The sequence below is a fragment of the Tamandua tetradactyla genome, chromosome 5 (genome assembly GCF_023851605.1).
Source record: "Tamandua tetradactyla isolate mTamTet1 chromosome 5, mTamTet1.pri, whole genome shotgun sequence".
NCBI classification, from domain to species: Eukaryota; Metazoa; Chordata; class Mammalia; order Pilosa; family Myrmecophagidae; genus Tamandua; species Tamandua tetradactyla.
Genome location: NC_135331.1, coordinates 94,997,170 through 95,016,865, shown reverse-complemented (window position 1 = coordinate 95,016,865; position 19,696 = coordinate 94,997,170). Strand labels below are relative to the sequence as shown.

The following is a 19,696-nucleotide window of genomic DNA, read 5'->3' as shown; positions in this document are numbered from 1 at the left end:
GGCCAAGTGGTGGGGCCCAGTGGTCTGGTTGGGCAAGTACTGGCCTAACTGTGGCTATGAGGACATTTCATGAATTTAAATCATGATTATGTCAGCTATATTCACAGCTGACTGTATTTGTAATCGCTAAGGGGAGTGGTCTTCTGCGATCAGTGACACTTAATCTAATCAGCAGAAGGCTTTTAAGAAAGATTCAGAAGAGACAGTCACTCTTTCTGCTTCAGCTGGTGAGCCTCTCCTGTGGAATTCGTCTAGACCCTTCGTTGGGTTGCCAGCTTCACAACCTGCCCCTCAGATCTGGACTCTTCCATCCCCACGGTTGTCCACCCAGCATCTCCTGAGATTTCATCGAGGAGCTTCATTGGAGTTACCAGCTTGCGGCCTGCCCTATAAACCTTGGACTCTTCATTACCACAGTTATGTGAGATACTTTTATAAATTTTATATCTATGGATATCTCCTGATGATTCTTTACCTCTAGAGAACCCTAGCTAATACACCATGTAAGTCTCTCTTTATTGTTAGGTACACTGAATAATGGGAGAATAACACTGGAGTCTAAATACCTAAGAACAAATCTCAGTTCATCACTTCAAGATTTATTTTTTCCTCAGAACATTACTGAATCCATTTGAATCTCAATTTCCTTGTCTGTAAAGTGGAGAAGATAACACCACCAGCCTCACAAAGTTGTTCTGAGGACCAAATGAGATATTGTACAAAAGGGCTTCAAAATCTAAAAGGCTGTATAGACGATGGAAACAATCCAAATGCCCATCAACAAATGAATGGATTAACAAAATGTGGAATATATGTATAATGGAATATTATGCAGCAGTAATACTAAATGATGTCCTGAAGCACATGACAAGATGAATGAGCCTTGAGGACATAATGCTAAGTGAAATAAGCCAGACACAAAAGGAAAGATACTGTATGACTCCACTTTTATGACCATAGTAAAGTTAACATCAGAAGCTTATAGTACAGAATATAGGGGACTTAGAGATACATGGATGCTAGAGATAAGTGAATGGTTAGCTACTCAGGTTGACCTCAAATGTAAGGAAATAGATAGAAATGAAGGTGGTTCTCTAGTGGTATATAAGTAATATTTCCATATTGAAGATGAACAATATTGAAAGGGTTGTATAGGCCTATGTGTTGCATTGATTAACATTACAAATATATGAGTCCCATTGATTAACACAACAAATATAAATAAGTTCTTGCAAGAACTACTTCAAAGGTATGATTCGTATACAAAGAGTGTTTAAGTCCAGAGTACAGTGGGAAAGCTGCTATTGGATGTTATGGGTTATGTTTAACAGGAAAACATCAGCAGTACCACAGCAATTGCTGGGGTAAATAATGGGGGGAGAGACAAGAGTTAAGAGGAGCTTTAGATTTACTATTTGGTGAGGGTGTGTTTATTGGTTATCTTTCTCTTGAGAACAATGAAATTATCTAAAATTGAAAGTGTTGATGGACTATGGACTTTGGGCATTATACATGATGCCTAATGAATTCAGGTGGCTGAAGGACACACTGAGAAGTAGACTGGCAAATGATGGTGTATACGTATGATTGAATATTGTGCTGCTACAAAAAGAAATGAAGTAGTGAGGCAAACAAAGATGTGAATGAACCCATGGGACATTTGATGAGGCAAAAAAGTCAGAAATGAAAGAAAAATTATTGTATGGTCTCCTTTTAGAAAATACTTATAAGAAAAGAGGGGCCTAGATTGTAAGCTCTTATGGCAAACACATTTATTTCTGCATTTAGAGAGGCTGTTTTATATATCTATAACCTGGCATTTAGAGATGAGAATGAAGCCAATCAGGTAGGGATTAAGGAAGTCCAGAACACAGGGGTAAGGAAGACATGGTCTATATATTTTAGACCCGCACCTATTCTTTGAGACCAAAGGAAGAAAGGTTTATTTTGTCTGGAACCTAAATTTTCTGTAGCATATAATCTAACTCAACCTATCTGGAAAATTCACTTGAACAAATGAAATACAGGGAGCCCAGAATAAAAATGAGGTCCTTTAATCCTGTATAGCTTAATGTAATGCATGCATATATCCTAGAATATATTAAGCAGATAATCAAAAAGTATTGGCAAAGTCCCTGGAGGGATAGGAGAAAAAATATGGAACTATTCAACTTTACCATCAGGATATCCCCTGACACTATGTCAAACATTAAGGACACCGAAATCAATATGCCAAGCCCTTGCTCTTGAGGCTTGCTCTTGTGAAGCTTATTTATGTAGTGGTCAAGCTTAGCCTACCTATAGGTATGCCTAAGAGTTACTTCTGTAGGACCTCTTTTGTTGCTCAGATGTGGCCTCGTTCTCTTTAGGCCCAACTCTGTAAGTGAAATCATTGCCCACCCCACTATGCAGGACATGACATCCAGGGGTGAAAGTCTCCCTGGCGGTGTGGGAGATGACTCCCAGGGATGAGTCCAGCCCTGGCACCATGGTATCAACAATTCCATCCCGACCAAAAGGGGGAAAAGTATCAGTGGCAGAGAAAATTCAAATAGAGTTGAGAGGCTACTCTGGAGGTCACTGTTATGCCAGCTTCAGTTAGGCATTGCTACCTATCATAACTTGCCAAATCCCAACCAAAACCATTCCTGCCAATCCTAACGAAAACCTAGGGCAATGTATACAATTCTACAAAGGTTCCATGCACGAGGGTAACTTTCCAGAAATCTACAACCTCCAGATTTCTGGATAAGATAAGTCCTGAAATGTGGGGGGGCCAGCCTTTCTAGAACATCAACTAGTTCCATCTCCTTACCCCATATTATTGACAGCCCCTTCCAACATAAGAAAGTTAGAATGTGCATAGCCTAAGTACCCCTAAAAGTGGGAGAAAGATCAAAGGTGATGGAGGGTAGAGTTATATAGAGAAGGTGGGATTAAACAAATGAATATGATTGCTGAATCATTAAGCTGATATTTCTTTTAGTCTTCAGTATCTTAGAGTAGCTAGAAGTAAAAACCTAAAATTGTGGAATTATAATCCATACCAAACTCTGAAAGCTAGTCTATAACTAACTGTGGTGATATGCTCTGAAATTTATTGCTTTTTTGTATATATGGTATTTTTCACAAAAAAGAAAAAAGAAGTCAAGTGCGATGATAAAAAAAAAATTTACTCCTTCTAGTCTCCTATATTCTGGAGCAGCTAGAAGGAAAAATCTGACAGGATGGTAGGGTAGCCCATAACAAACCCTGGGATCTGTTCTGTAACTACTTGTTGAAGAGTGCTTTGAAAACTATTGCTTTTTCCTTTCTTTGCTCTGTAAATATGTTATATTACACAATAAAAATAAGTTTAAAAATATATATATAAAAGGCTACAAGAACCTTAGTTACTATTACAGTCATTTCATTTCAGGATTTTCTTTTTAAAAATATTTAATTGTTTATACCTTTTCTGCATTTTTTTTCCCACTAACAGTAATTCTTGTTCCTCTATTTTAATTATTCTTCTTTTGGCATCTCTTTTTTAGATTATGTACCATTTTTATCCAAAGCAGATTTTTTTTTGTATGCTGCATGGAAGGGATAACATTTCATTCCTTTTCCATGACAGTGTCCCGTTATTGCAGCACCATTTGTTGAATTTTTCCTTTTTCTTTTTGCTTTTCCGTTTGTTTATTTTTGCTTGTTTGTTTGGGAAGTGCATGGGCGGGGAGCTGAACCTGGGTCTCCTGCATGGCAGGTGAAAATTCTTCCACTGAACTACCCTCGCACCCCCCCAAACCAGAATTCTTAATTTGAGGTACTTTTTCTTTTCTATATCCAATATTTAGTTTAAAAGTTAACCAAGAAATACAAAACAAATCTTTGATAATAGCTGGAATTATTAGTATACATTGTCAAGTTCCTGACAGAAACGATTTTTTAAGAATGAGGTAAGCAGCAGGGTTTTTCAATGATATAAAATTCTGTATTATTAAAGATCATATTTTACTTATATATTAGCCTGAAAATAAAGTCCTTTTAATCCACTGTGATGGTTTGAAGCTGTTACGTATCCCAGAAGAGGTCACAATAGGTGTGGGTGCAGACCTATTGTGGGTGGGGACTATAGATTAGTTTGTTTCAATTGAGATGTGACCCACCCAATTCAAGGCGGATCTCAATCTCCTGAGAGTTCCTTGGGGACTTCATCGGAGTTACCAGCTTGTGCCTGGTAACTTCTGAGAGGATGAAGGACAGAAAAAACGCAGAGACCTCAGAGAGAAAAACACCCAGAGAGAACTTAGAGAGAGCAAGGGCTGAAAGCAACAAAACCTAGGGACAAAGGACCAGCATACACCGGCCATGTGCCTTGCTATCTGATAGAGGAACCCTAGATACCAGAGGTCTTTCTTCAGAGAAGGTATCATCCTGTTGATACCTTGAATGAGACATTTTCATGGTCTCAAAATTGTAAGTTTGTAAACTAATAAACCCCATTGTAAAAGCCAAACTATTTCTGGTACATTGCATCCCAGCGGCTTCAGCAAACTGAAACATCCACCATCTCTACTGTGGACTAAGAATTAAGGGCAAGGGGGTTATAACCAGGAAAGGTGTCAAAAGCCACCTTATCACAACCTCATGACCCTCTAATTCAAGCACTAAGCAAATACCCATATCAAGAATTACTCTAAGTATCTATAACTCAGTGGAGCCAAGACTACTGAAGCACCGGGAAAAAAAGTCAGGTATTTCCTAAGTCTATCTGATAGTTACCCATTTTCCTGCCAAGTTTAAGAGAGAGCCATAAACTTAAGCCTTATCATTCTGACCTATCTTTAGGCTACTGAGAACATGAAACAAGGAATATTAGCAGTTAGCTCTTATACTGCTATTCATGTCACAGAAGATTGTCTATGATGGACCCAAAGAAAAGTCCAAGAGAAAGGGCCAATCATATCTGACCCAAGCAGTTCTCAAAGTTAGGTGTCTCCAAGCTTCTTTGATAGAGTACCATCAGTATAAAATTTTGGCATGTATCTCTTATAAGTCTATTTGCTTTAAAAGTATAAAAGTATACTATTTGCTTTTATATAAGTATAAAAATATTAAAAATCTATATATACCAATAAGATTATGTATATAAAAATCAACAAAAATGTATCAACGATGATTAAAAGAAATATAAGTAATAAGTCTAACATTTTCTGTCCATGCCCCAATGGATGATCCTATGTACCCTAGGAGACCACAGCTTTAGACCAACATGTAGACAGAAATAAAGCCAAATATAAAGCCAAATGATAAGAGACAAACAATTTTAGAGGACTCACTGAATATTAAATTTCCTTTGCATCACTTATAATACTCTGACACACGGTCACAATTTTTCTACTGAAGGCCTAAAAGAAGCTGCCTGTCTGCTGCATATAGCAATGAGCATTTTGTTTCACATTAAAAACGCAGTAATTATTTTTGACAATTTCCATAATAACATCATCTTGAACGTATTGCTCCATTTATCTTGACTAGCATATTAACTGTACTATTCAAGAATGCTTATCAGTAAGACATCAAACTGCTATAAACTAATAGGTCAGAAGAGGCTGCCAGAGCCCAGCATTGCTAATCAGTTAAGAATCTGCTGGTTTCATTTGAGAACAAGCAAACTACTATACCACAAAGAATAAGGTTTCTAACACAAAAACATTCTTATTCAAGCAAGTGTTTAGAGAGAGACAGAGACAGAGAGAGAATGTGAAGTTGCAACTGTGGCATAAAAACTACATACAGGTCCATCAACAGTGGAATGAATAAACTGGGATGTATTATAATGAGGATGGCCTTATAATTTATCAACAAAACTAAGGCTTTGAGGAGTACAAAGGGACACTATTATATACCCATTCTTAATAAAAAGTATAAATATATGGGTAAAAAGGACAATAGCTGTCTCTGAAGGGGCAAAAAAGAACTCTATCTGTGAGATTTTACTTCCCTTTTTAATGTTATGACAGAAAATAAGGGAGGAGGGAGGATAAAACATTATCGTTTGTTAATTCTAGGTGGGCATGTAGATGTTTTTGATATTATTCTTTGCAATATTCTGAATTTCAGACAGATATCTTCCAAAAGACACATGATGTTTAAAGAGAGAGTCCAAGAATTGAACCACCCTCCTTCTAACAAACACATGGCCAATGTGTGTGTTAAACTTGGGAAATCTTTCTTGGGTTTTCAACTTTAAAGAAATCAAAGGATATACAATAGCAATCAGGTTAACAAAGTCAAAAACATTACAAAGACAGAAATTTACCCTATTCAGACACTTCATTTTAAGAGCAGCAGCTGCCTTTCTTTAGGGAAAAGATGACTTGAAAAATGAAGTTATGACAACTACCCTACCAAAACCACTATCCTACCAAAACCTTGCTACGCTAAAATGACTTATTGGAGTGAATATTTTGTTTTATAGTATTTTACCGATGGGTTCAGGGATCCCAAAATTTAAAAAATGAAACATGCAAAAGAGTTAAAATTTTTCAGATTCACTCTGTTCTTCCTACTACAGATCTTCATTTTCAGCTATACCATACAACTCTTTCCTTTCAAAAGTGATTGGCATCAAGCCACTTTAGCCTTCTAAGAGGGAATGGAAGCAGGAAAGAGATAATAAGAGTTTAACTATAAGAGTCTCAGGTTCACGAAGAAATGGTTTTACTCTATGTACTATAAAATGGGAATTTGCTACCCTGTTCTAGAAATTACCATGAAATTCAAATTACATGGAAAAAAAATGCTGGCATTTTGGTTTCCCTCCATTTTACTCTATGCTCAGCCTTACTGTATGACTTACCCTAGAAGTCAAGTCACTGCAAGCTATAGCCAACTTTATTTTGCTCATTCTAGAAAGAAACCATTCACTTCTGGAGTCTGCCAAACATAATAAAATACACTTTACTTTTTAAAAATTTATAATTTTTACAATTATACTAATAATACATAAATCTGAAGTCATAAACAAAACTAAAATTAATTCAAATGTCCCCAAAATACCCCTACCAGGGAACCATCAAAATTAAGTTTTCCACGTTGCTTCTTCCAGCTTTCTTCCATCCAATTTATGCATATAAATTATGTTTATAGTTTAATTTAAAATTCAATACTATACATACTACTCTAGATTCTTTTCTGAATCCACAATTAATACATGTACTTATGTTCTTTTTTTTTTTTTTTATGTTCTTTTTAAAAGAGAAAAAAAATCCCAAACAAACTAATGGCAAGTTGAGAGTATAAATTATGGACTGTTAGTCCATAATCACTTCAGAGTTAGACAGGAAATCTAACAGCAAACGAACAAACTTGGAGATTTTCAGACTGGACTAAAAATTATGCATGTAGCAATGGGAAAAACAGAACTTTACTTTAATACAGGTTATCTTAATCCTTAAGCCTTTCCTAAAGTCCATTTAGAATGTAAAACAGTAACTGTACAACAATATCAAGCGATAATAAAAGCAGAAACAAAATTACTATATAGAACTAATAGTTTTGCATCCCCTAGGTGACAAAGGCTAGTAGTACAGACATATTAATTACAACCTAATATTTTCTCCGAAGTATCAGAGCCGAGTAACTAAGATTGACCATTTCAACACATACATGAAAACAGACTTACACAAAAATAAATACATGATTAGCTCTACAGTCTTATTAGGATATGCTTTTATACAATGTATCATTTTCATAATTTACTGTAAGACTCTTCACCAAAAACAGAGCACAACTAATCATAAAACAAAGATCACCTAGCCTAACATTCCTCCCATGGAGAAAAATATATTTTGATAGCTACATAACTGAGTATTTATAAACAAATGCAAATATATTTGTATGTATATGAAAAGTTATATTAAAACTAGTTTTCAGGAAATAGAATAACTTCACCCATTAACTTATAACTAAAGACATTATATCTACATTTTTAATTAACCTTCAACTGACAAACTCTTTACACTTTAGTTTTTCTAGCCTTCTCTCTCTCATATCTACAAAGCAAGACATTAAAAGTATTGCTTTAAAGGAATTATTTTGTAAAAGTGAGCGTGTGTGTTCCTGTACTATAAATAATCATCTCTCCCTTATTTATCCAATTTTATGTGAATTACAGAATATCAAATTTCTTAAAACTCTTCTTAAATGGAACAATATGCTCTAATCATGTCTGCATTTTAAAAGAAATTGCATGGTTAGATTTCTCAAATAAGTACTTTTGTCTTAGTCTATTCTATGTGCTGGTTTGAAAGGATGTATGGACCCTAGAAAAGCCATATTTTAATCAAAATCCCATTTCGTAAAGGCAGAATAATCTCTATTCAATACTGTATGTTTGAACTTGTAATTAGATCATCGCCCTGGAGATGTGACCCAATCAAGAGCGGTTGTTAAACTGGATTAGGGGAGATGTGTCTCCACCCATTTGGGTGGGTCTTGATTAGTTCTGAAGTCCTAGATAAGAGGAAATATTTTGGAGAATGAGAGAGATTCAGAAAGAGCAGAGAAGAACGACATAGCCATGAAAAGTAGAGTCCACCAGCCAGCAACCTCTGGAGATAAAGAAGGAAAACATCTCCTGGGCAGCTGCATGGGACAGGAAGCCAGGAGAGAAAACTAGCAGATGACACCATGCTCATCATGTGCCCTTCCAGCCGAGAGAGAAGCCCTGTGTTCACTATGTGCCTTCTCATTTGAGAGAGAAACCCTGAACTTCATCAGCCTTCCTGAACCAAGGTAACCTTCCCTGGATGGATACCTGTGATTGGACATTTCTATAGATTTGTTTTAATTGGGACATTTTCTTGGCCCTAAAACTGTAAACTAACATTAAATTCACCTTTTAAAAAGCCGTTCCATTCCTGTTATACTGCATTCTGGCAGCTAGCAAACTAGAACAGTCTATAAATGGTAGGCATATGATTGTCAGATCTTTTTAAAGAAATTACTGTTAAAAAATGAAGTACATACAGATGTCTATAAGTCCCAAGGACCAACTATGTAATCTGAGCAATATTCATATACTTATCTTCTGATACTCAATGCTTATCTCTTGACAAAGTATGTGTCATCACTGTTATTCAAAGACTCTTTCACCACTTGGGACATAGCTGCAAGCTCATTCTCTTTTAAAGTATAAAAGTTCATGGTTTACTTCCCCAAGTTGTATTCTTGATATTCTCACAAGCAGTGTGGACAACCAAAGCTACAGGCTGACCCCCAGTCTTGGGGTTTGTTCATATGAAACTTAACCCCACAAAGGATAGGTCGAGTCTACTTAAAATTTAGGCATAAGAGTCACCCCCAAGAGAGCCTCTTTTGTTGCTCAGATGTGACCTCTCTCTCCAGCCAACATGACGAGCAGTCTCACCACCCTCCCCCTCTATGCATGGGACATGACTCCCAGGGGTGTGGACCTTCCTGGCAATGTGGGACAGAGATCCTGGAATGAGCTGAGACTCAGCATCAAAGGACTGAGAAAAACCCTAGAATGAGTGGAGAATTAACATCAAGGGATGAGAGAACCTTCTGGAACAAAGGGGGAAGAGAGAAATGAGACTAAGTATCAATGGCTGAGAGATTCCAAACAGAGTCGAGAGGTTATCCTGGAGGTTATTCTTATGCATTAAGTAGATATCACCTTGTTATTCAAGATGTAGCGGAGAGGCTGGAGGGAACTGCCTGAAAATGTAGAGTTGTGTTCCAATAGCCATGTTTCTTGATGATGATTGAACAATGATACAGCTTTCACAATGAGACTCTGTGAATGTGAAAACCTTGTGTCTGATGCTCCTTTTAGCTACTATATCAACAGAAGAGTAGAACATATGGAATAAAAATAAATAATAGGGGGAACAAATGTTAAAATAAATTCAGTTTGAAATCCTAGTGGTAAATGAAAGCGAGGGGTAAGGGGTATGGTATGTATAATCTTTTTTTCTCTATTATCATTTAATTTCTTTTTCTGTTGTCTTTTTATTTCTTTTTCTAAATTGACGCAAATGTACTAAAAATGATGAATATGCAACTATGTGATGATATTAAGAATTACTGATTGTATATGTAGAATGGAATGATAATGTTTTGTTTGTTAATTTTTTTAATTAATAAAAAAAAGTTTAAAAAAAAAATTCATGGTTTATAGCTGCTTCCCAGTCATAACATTCCTTTGTTCCTCACAGCAAATATTCTAAGGGTTTGTGGATGGTGGCAGTCAATTCTTAAAAAATTTCTTTGGCCTCCCCCACTTGCAATCACCCTATTGGGGTTTCTATCTGTCACGCAGGCTTCTTATTTAGGAGGTCAGCAAAACTCTTCTGTGAAGTACACAGCTTTAATGACCACTGGGCTTCAATATGGTAGTACAGGAGGTAGTTGCAAATTAGGTACATATTGTCCCTAAATATCAAATATTAATTAATATCAACAAAGAACTCACAAATTCATGAATTAAGTTTACACTCAAACAGATCACAATACTATAAGCAATATCATTTTTATGTTTGAAAGAGGCAGGACCACATGGTGGATGTTATGCTTAACCTTCATATATATATATATATATTTTATCTGTGTTCCTGTGGGTGTGAACCCAAAAAAGGACCTTTGAAGGCACTATCACAATTTTTATTTTTTTATTAATTAAAGAAAAAAAAGAAATTAACACAACATTTAGAAATCATTCCATTCTACATATGCAATCAGTAATTCTTAACATCGTCACATAGATGCATGATCATCATTTCTTAGTACATTTGCATCAATTCAGAAAAAGAAATAAAAAGACAACAGAAAAAGAAATAAAACGAAAACAGAAAAAAAGATTATACATACCATACCCCTTACCCCTCACTTTCATTAGCATTTCAAACTAAATTTATTTTAACATTTGTTCCCCCTATTATTTATTTTTATTCCATATGTTCTACTTGTCTGTTGACAAGATAGATAAAAGGAGCATCAGACACAAGGTTTTCACAATCACACAGTCACACTGTGAAAGCTATAGCATTATTCAATCATCCTCAAGAAACACGGCTACTGGAACACAGCTCTACATTTTCAGGCAGGTCCCTCCAGCCTCTCTGTTACGCCTTAACTAAAAAGGTGATATCTATTTAATGTATAAGAATAACCTCCAGGATAACCTCTTGACTCTGTTTGGAATCTCTCAGCCATTGACACTTTGTCTCATTTCACTCTTCCCCCTTTTGGTCCAGAAGGTTTTCTCAATCCCTTGATATCGAGTCTCAGCTCATTCTAGGGTTTTTCTCAATCCCTTGATGCTGAGTCTCAGCTCATTCTAGGATTTCTGTCCCACGTTGCGAGGAAGGTCCACACCCCTGAGAGTCATGTCCCATATAGACAGGGGGAGGGTGGTGAGATTGCTTGTTGTGTTGGCTAGAGAGAGAGGCCACATCTGAGCAACAAAAGAGGCTCTCCTGGGGGTGACTCTTAGGCCTAAATCATACATATTTTTTTAACACAGCAATATGAATGTCGATTTAGTTCATGGTTTCACACAGAAAATGTTATCACTCAAACTAGTCAAGAGCTAGCTAACTGCTCACCTTAAAACAGAAAAGAAATATCCTCCACTTTACTAACAAAATGAGATCCCAAGTAATTCAATGACTTTCCGAAGTCATACTTCTACAATAATGCAGTGGTTTCCAAACTTTTTAATCCATATTCCACAGTAATACATAAATATTTATATCATAACCTAGTAGACATTTTCATATATATATATATATATATAACTCAAAGGTTTCAAAAAAAATTACTAACTTTTACGTTTTGCAAGGCACATTAATGTTCCTGCTCCACTCAAAATTCTTAAATGTTGATCACGACCCTTTAAATTAATTTCTCTACCCATTAATTAGTTTCAATATCCTAGTTAAAACTGCATTCACAGAGTCTTTCAACCAACTAATTCACCATATCAGAACTATACATATCATGTCATGAAATTTTATTGATTTCTATTACAGGCATTTACTGACTCTTTTAATAAAGTCATACCCAATATTAAAAAGTTTAGTGAAATAAAAGAATACTACGACAAACAGCATATTACCAAGAAGATACTGAAGTTAAAACTAGGCCAACAAATCTGCAGACTAACTTTAAGAATCAGAAAGATCTGTATACCTGCTCAATTGATATGTACAAGGGTGCTTAAATGCCAAGCGTTTTGACAGTTTAGGTATTCTTTCCATGATGTCGTAAAATTTGTTAAGCAAATCCGTTCTTTGGCAATATAAAAATTTGTAACAGTCTCAACCCAGAGTTGGTAAATATCAACTCAGCAGTGGGAAGATCCTTACCCAAATTGCAATTCAACAGTAGGAAGATCCTTACCCAAATCGCAGCTATTTCTGGTCTCTGCTCACAGAATAATCTTAGTCTTGAGAGAAATATCCTTAAATTTCCAAACAAATCACAGAATTGTAATTTGAGGAAGGAAAACACAGAACATATGAAAGGGGGAATCAAAAGCGAAGGTAGAAAAATACATAGTTTTAAAATGGAAAAAAAAATACTAAGATAAAATTAATTCTTGCATGGAGGGAAGACAATTATAACCTCAGATAAAAAGAACCCAGAAGAGGTTTTACTCAATAGGGATAAAAAGAAAAAAATGTAATACTAGGGTCAACCACTTTCCGGTGTTCCCCCAGAGTACTTCCTTTAAATGTTTCCTAGTGATCTTAGTATAGAAAAGCTTTGATGATAAAGGTCTTCAGGTCAAATGCACTTTAATGCTAAGGAAGAAACATACTACACATTTGTAAAGAAAATTCCAAATGTTCTTAAGTGATTTTAGCATCTAAAGATAAAAGATCAAATCAGAGGTCCTTCCATGATAGGAAATTTATTTTAAAAAATGGTAATAATAAATATTCTGTGTTTTTGAGAGAGGGATTTTAGTTGAACTGCCTAAAGGAACAGCAAATCCAACCAGGGTTGGACACATTCATGTTAATGGTCAAAACAGATGATTCTTATTCTAAAAATATAGAAAGACACCATTATTTGGCATACAATTTACTAGCAACCAACATTTCAATGATTCTTTTAGTAACTCCCCATAAACTACATTTTCTTCTTATTCCCTTCCTTTGACCTAAAAAAATAAAACAGGAATCTTTTATAAAGAAAAGGGAAAATATCTGAAGTGATGGTGGTTTTAGAAGAACTTATGTTCTCCATTTAGCAGAATATTTCATCAGAGGCAAAACAGCTCTCAAACTTAACCTAAAATGAGCACCCACAGCACTAATTCTGTATCCTACTATCTCAAAGACTCTAAAAACCTTCTCCTCATTTTATTCAGTTTTATGTAAACAACAAACTCGCTATTTTCTAACATTTATTTCAAGAGGGAATCTTTAAAAAAACCTCTTTAACCTAACAGTACACAAAAGCTATTTTTAAAGTAATTTTCTACCTTGTATATTGTATATATTGCAATATGCTTTAAAAGAGCATTTAAAAAGCACAGTGGCTGTGGCCAAAGTAATCTTCATATGGGTTCTAGCATATCCCATGAGTCTTCTGCAATAATACATTTTCTATAGTCTTCTTATCTTAATAATGGGACAAAATCTACAAATAAATCTTTAATGTTCAATGGTGCACTTTTTTCCTTCAAATTACTAGTAAAAGAACATAAAACGCCGCTTCAGCAAGCATGAGTGTTATTAGTCATTCTACAGCAACTTCTATATGGGGAAATTAGGTATCTAGACGTAATGATAAAGAGGAAAGGAGGAGAAAGTATTTTCCTTATAAACTCAAAAATATCCCATTAATATTTTTCAAAGTATAAATGGCAAAGCTATGTAAAGAGTAACTGTTACAAAAAAAAACTGGACCTAGATCACCAAAGAGAAAATAAAAAATTATAACCATGAACAGTAAAACTTTAACAGGTCCAAAGAAACACAGAGACCATAGCTAAACTTCGCCTTCAATGTTAATTCTGAAAATTTTAAATCCATTTAGAAATATAAGACACTTGATGAGAATTTGATGTGAGCCACCTTATTCAAAGGTGCCTGGCCTGATTGGGGCCTATCATAAAGGTCCCTAGATTATAGGCTCTTACAGCAGTCACTATATTCAGGAGTTGTAACTTATTTCTAAATTCTGAAATAATGACCTGTTCGTATATAACCTGGTCATTTCCAGAAACTTTGGGTATTTATGTGACACCTGAGACTCAGAATTAAAGCTCTGAAGCTATGAATGTCAGCAGTCCCCCACATAAGAACTGTTTAAAAAGCTGAAAAAAGGATCAGATTTCAAACAGAGATATGAAGATGCTGATCTAGATAGGATTGGGCTAGATCAGAAGACAGGGTAAAGGATGATAGCATCCGTATTTTAAAATTTCAACTTCTGTGTGAGACCAAAGGGAGAGATGTCTGGTGCAAAATTTATATTTTGGGTAGACATTACTTAATTTAACTTGTATGGTCGGTTTATTTAAACACCATAAGTACATGGAATCTTAAATAGGGAATGAGATCCTGTTGGTTTGTCTAGGTTAGTGCGATGCCCTGATATATCCCAGACTAATTTGGGCAGTGAATAATTAAGTATTTGCAAAGTCTCGCTGGGGAATTAGGGAGAAACAAGGAAATATTCAACTTCCCTGTTCGGAGAATTTTCAATATTCTCGCAAAAAATGGGGACAACCAAATCAATAGGCCACGTCCTCAATCTTGGGCTTGCCCTTATCAAACTTACACCTGAAAATGAGAAAGTAAGACTGCTATATTTTATGCCTAAGAGTCACCCCCAGAGACCCTCTTTGATGCTGAGATGTGGCCCCTCTCTCTAAGCCAAGTCAGAAAGTGAACTCACTGCCCTCCTTCCCTATGTGGGACATGACTCCTAGGGGTATAAATTTCCCTGGCAACTTTTGGACAGAACTCCCAGGATGAGCCAGGACCTGGCATCATGGGACTGAGAAAATTTTCTTGACCAAAAGGCAAAAGAGAGAAATGAGACAAAATCAAGTTTCAGTGGCTGAGAGATTTCAATCAGAGTCCAGAGGTTATCCTGGAGGTTATTCTTATACATTATATAGATATCCCTTTTTAGTTTATGACGTATTAGAGAGGCTGGAGGAAGTACCTAAAACTGTTAAGCTGTGTTTCAGCAGCCTTGACTCTTTTTTTTTTAAAAGAATCTTTTTTTAACTTATGATCATTCCGTTCTACATATACAATAATTCACAATATTATCACACAGTTGCATATTCATCATCATGATCATTTCTTAGAACATTTGCATCAATTAGGAAAAATAAAAAGATAACAAAAAAATTCATACATACCATACCCCTTACCCCTTCCTTGCATTGATCACTAGCATTTCAACCTAAATTTACTTTAACATTTGTTTTCCCTATTATTTATTTTTATTCCATATGTTTTACTCGTCTTTTGATAAGGTGGATAAAAGGAGCATCAGACACAAGGTTTTCACAATCACAAAGTCACATTGTGAAAGCTATATCATTATTCAATCATCTTCAAAAAACATCTAGTAGCCTTGACTCTTGAAGACAATTGTATGATACAGCTTTTATAGCATGACTGCATGATTGTGAAAACCTTTTGTCTGATGCCTCTTTTACCCAAGATATGGACAGATGAGTAAAAAAAATATGGATAAAAGTAAATAAATAGGATGGGCCACGGTGGCTCGCCTGTCATGCCAGAGACCCAGGTTCAACTCCTGGTGTCTGTTCAAGCGAAAAATTAAAATGAAAATGAAAATTAAATAAATAATAGGAGAGACAAGGGGTAAAATAAATTGAAATATCAGTGGTCAATGAAAGAGAAGGGTAATGGGTATGGGATGCATGAGTTTTTTCTTTTTATTTCTTTTTTCTGGGGTGATGCAAATGTTCTAAAAATGATCACTATGATGAATATGCAACTATGTGATGATACTGTGAGCCACTGATTGCACATCATGCATGGACTGCATGTGTGTGAAGATTTGTCAATAAAAACATTTTTAAAAAATCAATATTTAAATTGCCCAATTCAAAAGAAAAAAAGGGGGGGGGTGGGTGCAACAGTGGCTCAGTGGCAGAATTCTTGCCTGCCAGGCCAGAGATGCGGGTTCAATTCCTGAAGCCTACCCATGCCAAAAAAAAAAAGTACCTGGCTTTCTCCCAAAGCCATCCTTTATTGAACAACAAGGAGATGCTCTATGTGGATAAAGACCTACAATCTAATCTATAAATACTGTATCACTGCAACTTTTATCTGTTATAAAGTTAAATCCTCATTAGTAAGGAAGCATTTCTTCCTATCTGTAACCATAAATACACAGAGTAAAAAGTCAAAATGTATTCATTTAGCATGGCAAAAATAGTGCTAAAAGTTGGATAAAAGTCAAATTATTTTTTCCTTTTTTTTTTCTTTAAAACAACTATTTGTATTTGACAAATACCAAATTTTCAACAGATACAAACTGCTAGCTTCCCCAACCCTTCCAAGTCCTTCCTATAATTTAGGCATAAATGTAAAGTTCTAAAGCTTATACTTTATTTCCTTGTCCAAACAGCATAATCAGATAAAAATAAATAAAAAAGAAAGTTAAAAATATCTTAATGGATAAAGACTTAGCTCTTGAAGAAAGATCATTAGATATAAAGTTCTAAAAATAACTAAAGGTTTCTACTTCTTGAAGAAGCCATAATTCAAGGAGTCAACATTCAATCTCTAGGGACTAGGAAAGGGCTCTTGGCAAACACGGAGCCCAGGTCCTTCATTTTATAAACGATGAATTTAAGGTCCAAAGGGATTAAGTGATTTAACGCAATTTCCAATGAGGGACTGGATTAGAAAGGTAAACGCATCACGATTATCTTCCTGATTCCAACATGAAAATATTATTTCTCTTATATTATCATTGGTAAAACCAACACTCACTATTAATCATTCAAGTCAGCATCCAATTTGTGTATATATTATCCTACTAAAGCTAGAGTTTTTACAATTTCAGAGCACACCAAAAACTGAAATTGAGGAAAGTTCATCAAGTGTAAGTACACGAGTCTGCATTTCACTGTGTGAAAACTGTTTCAATAGTTCCAAGCAAATACATAAAGCACCTTAGTGAGGAAAAAACTGTTTTCACACACAGAAAATAAAACTCCATGCATAAATCCAAAGGAGGGCCAAACAACTGATAGTCTAAAAAATATCCGAAAGAGGAAAAATAAAAATAAAAAAAGAAAGAACCCTTTTTCTGCACTTACCAGCAAAGCATTTCGAACAGAGATTCATAGTCTTGCTGGACCTGGGGCCAAAACAAAAAAAAAAACAAAAAAAAAAAAAAAAGGAAAGAAAGAAAGAAGAGCTAAAAAATTCAGTATTCACTCTAATCAAAACATAAGATGTTTGCAATATACCCAAAAGACTTTCCTGGTCAGGCAACTAAACTAATGAACTAATGACCAGTCAGTAGCCAGGCATTACCCCACCCCCAATAAAACAAAAACAAACAAAACAACACCAGTCACTAGCTAGGCATTAACCCCACCCTCCCCCCAAAAAACAAACAAAAATAAAACACTTTTTTTTTTTAGCCCATGTGGCAGCTATTACTTTCGTTATGGTGATGAGCAGATTATTTAGCAACAAGTTCAAAGTCATTACCTAGAAATATTGTAATGTGCCGAGAAGACGACACAAGAATCAATTTATCCCACATGATTACCACATTCCCTCTGTTCACTTGGGAACATGCAGCACAAAGTTATCACTATAAATGACAACAATTTCATCTCTAAATGGGGTAAAATCTCCTGGTATATGCATTCATCTTTACAACATTATTTGAACTTATCTCTTCTTCTGGCTCCTTATTCTAATCCTGTTTCAGATCCTGATCACATTTTGACCTCAAATTATTTTTCATGTCCTTTCTTCTGTTAATAATAGCTACAATTCACTGAATACTAACTTGTATCGGCACTTAACATTTATTAATCTTTCCAAAATCCCTGAGATGTGTAAAACCACATTGCTTTAAGATACACTTAAAAAAAAATCACACTAACATTTCTGTTAACCATGAAATCTTATAATTGACTACAAGTGATGAAAACTTTGATAAGGAAAAGTCTCATCATTCTAATGGGTCTTGAAATGAAAGACATACGCTGTCATTCCCATTGCTAGTTAAGCAGCTTACCCAGGTCTGCTAGGAACCTGCAGAGAAAGTATTGGCCTCAGGCTTGAGATAACACCAAAGGCCACAACGTCACCCGTTGTTCACAACACAGCACCTGACACCACACAACAGCCCAGGTAGAACATGGTAGGCAATCAATAATGACTTCTTTGTTAAGTGAATCTCACTGTTGTTTCTCTTCCCGATCCTCTCCCAAGTGGACTGTTTCTTAGAGGTCTTTCTTCCAAAAAATCTAGAAATACTCCTTGTTGAGCAAGCTGACCTATTTACAGCCTCATATCCTCAGCAACTATCCAAGCCTTTGCCCATAGCTGCCTTTGTACATGGAATAAGCCAAACTTTCTTCTGCCCTCCTTACTAAATCTCACAAAGTAAGTCTCTCTCAAGAACTATTCCCTGATGACTATCACTGTTTTCCAATGTGCTGGAATCCAAGACCTAGTGGTGAGTGATCATTAAAGGATGACAATGTGGGAATTGGAAGAGTCATTGTTTCACTTTCCCAAAAAGAGATGTCACATCAACAAATGGTTTTTCCTTTAGGACTCTGCTTAATATAAGCATATCAAAGACAATCAGGAAGTTTAAGTATCAATAAATGAATAAAAATGAACAAACAGATGAAGAGATGCAACAGCGGCATCTCATATCTCAAATGCTTACTATGTGGTTAGCATAAACTAGATGCTTATATTCCCATTTATCAATAAGGAAAGAGAGACTCTACAAGGGTTTGTAATTTTCCGAAGGTCAGAGAACTAGGGAGTGGATGAACCTAGTCTGACTAACTTCCACTACGACAGGCTAGGGATTTTGCCTCCAATACAGAAGCTGAGGGGAGCACACAAATCCTACTCTAGTAGATAGGGAGAATGGTCCCACAACTAAAAATGTAATGATGATTAGGGAAGATTCTTGCATCTGTGTAATCAAGTTAGCTCCCTAAAAAAAGAAACCCTCCATCTGGAGAAAACACAACCCTCACCATCCCCTCCAAAACACAACACACACACAAACATACACATACATACATGAAAACAACCTAAGACTCCCAGCATTTCAGTCATCACCCAAGGGAGAAATGGAGATGGAGGAAGTCCTTTGTTACTAGAAACAAGCCCCTACAAGAGGCAAGTCCCTTTCTGATGTAGTTGCTATCTCTTGTTCATGCAGTTGGTGTCAAAGAGAACAAGTGGTAACTGGTTTATCACTTCTGTTGCTCTCCACTGTCCAAGAGAAATCATGAAAAGCACACAGAGAACTGAGGGCAGCTCAGAACTACAAGAAGTTTTAATATCTTCGTTTCATAAAGCTAGTAAGAAAAAAATGGCAAAACAGCATTTTTCTCTGCATTCCCTTGATCTGGCTTCACATAGGATACATATTTGAAACGCCCACTATACCTATGGATTACCTAAAT

At 35.7% G+C, this 19,696-nt stretch overlaps 1 protein-coding gene across 8 annotated transcripts in view; it reads right to left on the bottom strand.

Annotated features, from left to right (window-relative positions):
* Positions 1-19,696, bottom strand: part of ZFAND3 (zinc finger AN1-type containing 3) — a 545,448-nt gene that overhangs the window by 335,224 nt on the left and 190,528 nt on the right. For all 8 annotated transcript variants that reach the window (XM_077161675.1, XM_077161677.1, XM_077161678.1 and 5 more), the window contains exon 2: positions 17,339-17,379. In XM_077161675.1, coding sequence (XP_077017790.1) covers positions 17,339-17,379 — 41 coding nt within the window. The remainder of the gene's footprint in view (positions 1-17,338; positions 17,380-19,696) is intronic.